The sequence below is a fragment of the Solanum stenotomum genome, chromosome 9, assembly GCF_019186545.1.
Source record: "Solanum stenotomum isolate F172 chromosome 9, ASM1918654v1, whole genome shotgun sequence".
In the NCBI taxonomy this organism is placed as follows: Eukaryota; Viridiplantae; Streptophyta; class Magnoliopsida; order Solanales; family Solanaceae; genus Solanum; species Solanum stenotomum.
The window spans coordinates 7,900,538-7,908,630 of NC_064290.1; the positions used below are offsets into that span (position 1 = coordinate 7,900,538).

Below are 8,093 nucleotides of genomic sequence, written 5' to 3' on the forward strand. Positions count from 1 at the left end.
GCTCGCATACTCGTACATTCCATGTACTGATGCCAGTTGGCCTGCATCGTCTTATGATGCAGATACAGGTACCCCGGATCAGCATCCTGCACGTCGTTGATCCAGCTGAGCACTCCAGAGTCAGTGGTGAGCCTCCTTGCATTTCGGAGGACTCAATTATTTTGTGTTCTTAGTTTTTGTTTTATTAGGATGTTGCGGGGTCTGTCCCAACATCCATCTCAGTATTTTAGAGGCTTTATAGACAGACAGTCAGTCAGTTAGTTTTGAGTCTCTCATCTATATATATATGTAAATATTCTATTTTGAGACTCGAGTTGCCTTTATGGCCATATTTTATAAGTTAAGTTGTTTTGTAATATTGCATTGCATTGAGTTTTCTGTAGGGTTAGGATTCCGCTGAGTTAAGAAAGCCAAGCCAAGGGTTCGCTTGGGGCCAGAAATGTTCTCCGGGTGCCGGTCCCGCCCAGGGTGTAGGCTCGGGGCGTGACAATGCATACTAGGTTTCTTACAAAGAACTTGGGCCAATTGAAATACTTCTTGGGAGTAGAAGTGAACAGAAGTAATAAGGGAATTTTTCTGTCTCAGAGAAAGTATATTATTGACCTGCTTGCGAACACTGGAAAGTTGGCAGCTAAACACTGCAATACTCCAATGGTACCCAATGTACATCTTATGAAAGATGACAGTGATCCTTTTGATGATCCAGAAAGATATAGAAGGTTGGTTGGGAAGTTAAACTACTTGACTGTGACTCCTCCAGATATTGTTTTTGTGGTAAGTGTTGTTATCAGTTCATGTCCGCACCTACAATCAAAGATTGGGAAGTTGTGGAGCATATTCTATGTTACTTAAAAAGAGCCTCTGGACATGGCATATTGTATAACAATCATGGTCATACTCGTGTGGAGTGTTTTGTAGATGCTGAATAAGTTGGATCCAAAATTGATAGAAGATCTACAACAGACTATTGTGTCTTTGCCAAAGGGAATCTAGTATCATGGAGGAGTAAGAAGCAAGGTGTTGTATCTCGATCCAGTGCATAATCTAAGTACAAAGCTATGTCGCAATCCACATGTGAAATTAAGTGGATACATCATCTCTTAACTGAAATTGGGTTAACGCATCATACACCAGCAAAACTTTGGTGCGATAATCAAGCTGCTCTTCATATTGCCTCAAATCCGGTGTAACATGAAAGAACTAAACATATTGAAGTTGATTTTCATTTTATTCGTGAGAAGATTCTGGAGAATCTGATTTCCACTAGCCACTTAAAGACATGAGAGCAACTAGCTGATTTGTTGACAAAAGCGTTGAATGGAACTCGAGTTGATTACCTTTGTAACTAGCTGGGCATGATCAATATCTATGCTCCAGCTTGAGTGGGAGTGTTAGAGAATCATAAAGTTATATGTTTCCTTGTATATAATATTCTAACTGATTCTTAGGGATTTTGATATTTAGTTACTTTAGTTAGGTTTTTCTTTACCTGTATTTAAATCAGTCTTCTTTGGATAATATATATTGAAATTACTCCATACTTTTGTTGTAATAGTACCTCAATAGTGGCAAGATGAAATCTGATGGTGGCTCGGCAATTTCCGCAAGCAAGACATTCTGAATATCCATGACTAAATCATTTGAATAATTCTCAAGAAGGAATTCATTCATTTCTTGTTCCACTATCTCCCATGTCAAAACTAGTCCTCTTATATATTGCATCCACTCACGTTGACGTCTCTTTATATCTATCCTTCTCAACATGCCTCGGTATCTACGATCTGAATTTGTATCTTCATCCGTTATGTCTTTAGTAACACGAACAATAATAAATTTTATTAGAAAATTACACGATCAATTCAAAGCATTTATGGGTGTTAGCATTTCAAGATGGAGCATCCATATGGAATTTGATAACAGCTCATAACTAGGGCACAACATGATGATCCTAGGGCATAACATGATGAACCTATTCAAATGTTATTACAATTTACATGTCATTCATTATTTTCCATTTTGGGTCATTTTAAATCATTCAATTTCAACCAAACTTTCAACAAACTCAAGAGCTTCAAAAGAAAACAAACAAGAAGACGAACCTAGAATTGGAGGATTCATTTTCCCAGAAAGCACAGAGAAATCAGACAACTAGTACATTCGTCAATCATTGTGGACCTTTTACCCATTCAGGCCCAGGCTTAGCTGGAGCGTGGACCAAAAGCCCAAAAGGCCCAACTGGAGCGTGGATCGAGAGTCCAAAAGGGAACCACCTCCTTCATGCCCAGGCCCAAGTGGAGAGTGGACCGAGAGCCCAAAAGGCCCAACTAGAGCGTAGATCGGGAGCCCAAAAATGGATGGTTTTAGGATGGATCTGGCTTTGATGCCATATAAAGTTATGACACTTGCAACTAACTCAACCACAAAATCTAATTCATGAGAAGAAAAATTTCCCAACTCCATATAAGCAGAATTCCCGTCCATTTCCCAATCAATATAGGGCTTCTTACCTACTGTAACATTTTTTATGTTTAAAAATTGATATCTTTTTTTTTATTATTGTTTAGAAATTGATATTCAATTTTCCTTCTGTCCCAATTTATGTGACTTATTTTCCTTTTTAGTCAGTTCCAAAAAAGAATAACACATTTCTATATTAAGTAACAATTTAACTATAAAATGTCTATTTTACCCTTAATGAAATGATTTGCAGCCACACAAAATTCTATCATTCATTTTGGACCACAAGTTTTAAAAGTCTTTCTTTCTTTCTTAAACTTCATGCCGAGTCAAACTACCTCACATAAAATGGGACGGAGGGAGTAATATTTAGTGAATTAAAGTAAAACAAAAGAAAACTATCCTTTCCAACAAACCTATTCTTTTTCGAAATAGTTGTTTAGAAATTGATCCAGACATTGTTGTAAGGAAAAGGTAAAAGGTTTAAATATGTCATTAGAATTTGAAAAGGCTCAATTATGTTCTCCGTTAAAAGTTTGGCTCATCTATGTCATTGTTATTTGAGAAAAGGTTCATTCATGACATTAGTTTTTTTACCTCAACAAGACCCAAACAACTTTTGACATTTTTCAATCGGAAGTTTGGATCAAATATACTCTTTTTGTTTCTTCTTCCTCAAGAACACCAAGAACAAATGAAAATACTAAGAACTCTCAAAATTTCCAACTTCTTCGGTTCTTCTCGAAATCATCTCAAATTTCAAAAGTAGCTTCCCTCCGAGCTAGATACCTAAAGTCAATATCTTTTGATCTCAAATTCAACCTAATTCAATAAGACCCACTTGAAATTTCTTCAAAAGTTTAAAAGCTTCAACATACTTTAATGGTAGAATTTCTTCACAACTCCAGATCACTTAAAATTTTGAACATAGACTCAAAAACACTGGGAACAAAGATCTAGTATAAAAAATAACAATAAAAACAGGAATCAAAGCAAAATTTTGAAATTTTGGGACTGATTTCAGTTTTTTTTTGGGAATATTTTTATAATACGGGTGGGTTTTTTTAACTCCACAAATGATTTAAGAATTTAGGTTTTTTTTTAAACGGAAAAAGGTCAAATATACCCCTGTACTATTAGAAATAGTTTATATATACCCTTCGTTATGCTTTCTGGTCATATATACCCCTCCCATCATACTTGGTACATATATACCCCTAATTTTAACAGAATGACACATGTCAGCTTAAAAATCAAATAACCCATCCCCAATTTTAATTAGCCAATTCCTTTGAAATCCACCCATTTAAAACCCATTTTCCGGGTGACCCACCTTCAACCAAATCCAATTTCACAAGTCATCTTCTTTATCTAAAACCTCCATTAAAATCAGCTACATAAGCTCACTGTGAAATTAAAGAAGGAAGCGAAACCTCCATTAAAATCAACCACAAAAGCTCACTGTGAAACTAGAGGAGGAAGTGAGAAGCATTGCTTCCATTTTTATTTTTTAACTACGATAAAGTAATTTTATTAATATTAGCAGTACCAAGGGAGTACTCCATAAGTAAAAAAAATATAAGTTCAACACACCAGATGCTAAATCTCCACACCATCTCCTTCGTCGGTAATTTCTCACTATAAGCTTCAATATCAACTTTCCTTAAAAGGTATTTGCATCATTTGTGTTATGAAAAGCTTTCCATTTTATATTGTGGGATGCTCTTGCTGGTGTTGGTTGCCGAAAGTTGAGGATTCAGTCTAGATGGTTTTAGCTTTTCACTTCTTCCTTGAGTTTCACAGTGAGCTTTCACGGTGGTTGAGGCTTGATTTTAATGAAAATTTTAGATAAAAACGATGACTTAAGAAAATGGGTTTCTTTGAAGGTGGGTCAGTAGGAAATGGGTGGGTTTCAAAGGAATTGGGTAATTAAAATTGGGGATGGGTTATTTGATTTTTAAGCAGACATGTGTTATTCTGTTAAAATTAGGAGTATATATGTATCAAAGTATAACGGGAGGGGTATATATGACCCGAAAGTATAACGAAGGGTATATATAAACTATTTCCATTAGTATAGGGGTATATTTGACCCTTTTCCGTTTTTTAAAAGAAAAAAATAAAAATGAATGACGTGCCCGAAATTTGAGGTGATTTGTTTAGAATTGAAGAAGTTGGAAATTTGAAAGTTTTTGACGTTCTTCATGTGTTCTTGGTGTTCTTGACTAGGAAGAAGTAAAAAGAGTACATTTGATTCAAAACCTCAATTGAAAAGGGTTAAAAGTTGTTTGGGGTCTTGTTGAGATAAAAATGATTTTACAAAACCGGAGTTAAAAAATAATGGCATGGATGAGCCTTTTCTCAAACGGTATGGCATAGATGACCCAAACTTTTAACGGAGGACATAAATGAGCCTTTTTCTCAAAGTTCGCTAACATATTTAAGCCTTTTCCCTAAGGAAAAAGTATTTAAATCCGTTCAACACAAGTAAATGGCATTTAAAGAGTGAACATGTAATATCAAGCTGACGATGAGCAATTTTGAAGTTGCTCGAAGTTCTTGGACCTTGAAAGGCTATCAAATTAAACTTCAGCTAAGTAACAAGTGACTAGATGAAATTTATTGGCATGTGTTAAGCCTTTTTGTTTCTTTCTTGTATTTTGCTGTTTTAGATAGTATTGAAGGAGAGTCTAGTATTGTTTTGTTTGCACTGTTAGGGCATAATGTCAATGTCGGGCATATTTCTTGTAAGCTAAACTATCTTGGCAAAACTGAACTGCACTAAATTGCATTGTATTGTCTGTAGCTGATCTTCTTGATAATTGCCCACCTAAGAAAATCATGTCAGTTTGTTTAGATAGTTCAATGTTTGTTTTCGCTTATTTTGTGTGACTAGGTGCATATCATAGGAGTGGATACCATGCTATACTGCCAGGACATATGCTAGAGAACCTTATGGTTTACAATTGACATAGCGCGGGGAGAGTCGGGTGCCCCACACCCGTATGATTGTCTGTCAATTATTATGAATGTGTGTAACGTTCAGTCTGAGCTTAACTTGTATGAATGCTTAAGTTTTAAGTGTGGGGTTGTTGCGACTCCGATTTTTAATTAATTTTATTCAATAACAACTATATATAATTTTTTCATGTTAACTTCACCAATTGACTTTGCAGGTCTTTTATATTATTTCATTTCAATAGAAAAAAGAGGAAAAGAAATTGATATAAGACTTTGAATAGGCATAGTTTCAACTTCAAGGAGAAAAAGTAAACCACTTTAGTCTGTGAAAAATCAACATACAGAATAAACAGAGCTCAAAAGCAAATTAAACTATAGACGCCCCTTGTGCAGGCATAGGCATTATTGGAAGCCTTTCTTCTGAGGTTAGAGGAGTTGATTCTTGTGCACGCAGAGGGTGTAAGTCACTGCCATTTGCAAGGCTATTGAACTCCACAGATTTGGATGGCATTGTTGGGTAGCGTTGTTGGCAGAATGTCACCAGTCTTTTAACTGAATATAGAAGCTTCCTAGTTGTCTCATCATTCATGACATGAGCAACACTATTTGCGTGAATCTTCTCACGCGCTGATCGTTCATGAATACCAACCATAGTAACACCAATAGGCCAAGGTGCATTACCAATTGCTATCTTATTAAGATATTGATCCATTGCAGCACTATATTCTCTATTCATACAACATTCAACCATCACAACTAATGCTTGCCTAATGTCATCATTAAGTAACCTTTTCCGGCACAAATTAAATAACGGATTCAAATCCCTAGCACACTGCATAAAAGTAGCCACCATTTTCTGGTTTTTAGCCTCAGGACTCATCTTATCCAGCTCCTGATTCCACTCATTCAACAACTTTTTGTAGAACACCAAAATCTTATCCTCATCACACAAATCCTCAAAATTAGTTTTCATCCTCTTCAAATCTTCGTCATCACGATCTTTATCCTGATCTGTCGCCTTCCGCTTCAACATCCGTGACTTCTTCAACTCCAAAATATCTCTCAAAAAGTTATTCGTTTGCCCTTCAGTCATATCACTATCCTCAACTTCAAACAATCCAGCTTTCAACACAACATTCAACCTATCAAACCTTGCATCTTCATCTTCTCCGAATAAAGTCACCGGATGTTTCAGAAACCTAAGACGGCGGATAACTTCTTGTTGTGGAAGGGAGGCTGATGAAGAAGATTCCAGTTTGATCAGGCATTGGATGTCAGTTTTGGAATTCGATAATTTTGATGAATAAGATTTATCATTCTTCTGTTGCTGTTGTAATTGCGTTTTACGTAGGTTTTTTGCTTCAGCTTCACGCTTTTCCTCTTGACAACGTGTTTGTAGTAGTTTCTGTTCCATTTCAAATTTATTGAAAATTTTCCGGCGACCAACCTGTTGGGTTACACTTTTCCGCTCCTCTATTATCTGTTTCACTGCATCCATGTCAATTTTATATTTTCTGTTCTGTTTTAGTGCATCCATGTGAATTTTATATTTTCTGTTCTAGGTTGTGAATTGTGAATTATATTTATTTATAGAAAAATCGAATTCGAATCCAAGTAGAAATAGTATTTGAAAAGGAGAGGCAAACCATTTAGGAATAGGAATTAAAACAAAAGGCGGCATAGGAATAGGATTTGAAAACAGAGAAGCAAACACATTTACACTCTGTTTGGATCATTATTATCCATTGCTTCATAATGTATTGTATTGTATTGTACTCTATTGTATGGTGTATACAATGTTTGGCTAGACTATATTGTTTGTTGTTGTTTAATAACATTTTTATTATTTGGTTTGACTGCATCGTATTGTATTGTAATTTATAAATTTACTAAAATATCCTTAATTATTCTAGGGTTGGAGGTTTGACTAGAATTAAATAATATAAGGTAAAGGGTAAAATAGTATTATGAAATATTATGTAAAGATATAATGGAAAAAGAAATTAAGTAACAATGGAAACACACCAAATTGGTTGTTCCATAAAATGGGGGTTCTTCATTGTTACGTAACAACGAAATTTAACAATACAATACAATACAATACATTTTAAGTAACAATCAAAACAAACATTGTAGGTGCAGTAACGATACAATACAATACAATGGGTAACAATAATCCAAACAGAGTGTTAGGAATAGGACTAGAATAAAAAACTAGTTTTTGGCCGAATTCTATTTTTGGTAACTTTTAAGCAAATTTGTATACTTACCGTTCTTTTTTATATGTCATCCTTACTATAAAAAGTTTATCCATAATATTTGTCATTTAATAAAATCAATGTATAAATTACAATATTCTTTATATTATAACTTGATGGTTAATTAGTCTTGAAAATAGATATTTGACCAACCTAGGAAAATTAATAAGTAATTAGGGTGTGTTTGGTATGAAGGAAAATGTTTTCCTAGAAAATGTTTTCTTGGAAAACAAGTTGATTTTTGACTTATTTTCTCATGTTTGGTTGGTGAGTAGAAAATATTTTTCGGAAAAGATTTTTTGTGTTTGATTTATGAATAAAAAATGTTTTTGAAAAATTTCTTTTATTTTTACTAGAGTAGAAAATAATTTTTAAAAACAAACTTAAATTTTTTTTGGGGTGGGGGCTGGTAGGGGG

General features: G+C 34.6%; 2 protein-coding genes across 2 annotated transcripts in view; both read right to left on the reverse strand.

Moving 5' to 3' along the window:
• The window catches only part of LOC125877229 (ATP-dependent helicase rhp16-like), a 15,890-nt gene extending 14,126 nt beyond the window's left edge, over window positions 1–1,764 (reverse strand). The window contains exon 1 of the mRNA XM_049558576.1: window positions 1,559–1,764. Within this exon, the coding sequence (XP_049414533.1) occupies window positions 1,559–1,764 (206 nt within the window). The remainder of the gene's footprint in view (window positions 1–1,558) is intronic.
• Window positions 1,765–5,785: 4,021 nt separating this feature from the next.
• Window positions 5,786–6,916, reverse strand: LOC125877230 (uncharacterized). Its single transcript, XM_049558577.1, has one exon. The coding sequence runs from the start codon at window positions 6,914–6,916 to the stop codon at window positions 5,786–5,788; it is 1,131 nt and encodes a 376-aa protein (XP_049414534.1).
• Window positions 6,917–8,093: the final 1,177 nt, after the last annotated feature.

Excerpts from the sequence above, each read along its gene's own strand:
- LOC125877230 (XM_049558577.1), bottom strand. The coding sequence starts at position 6,916 with ATGGATGCAGTGAAACAGATAATAGAGGAGCGGAAAAGTGTAACCCAA.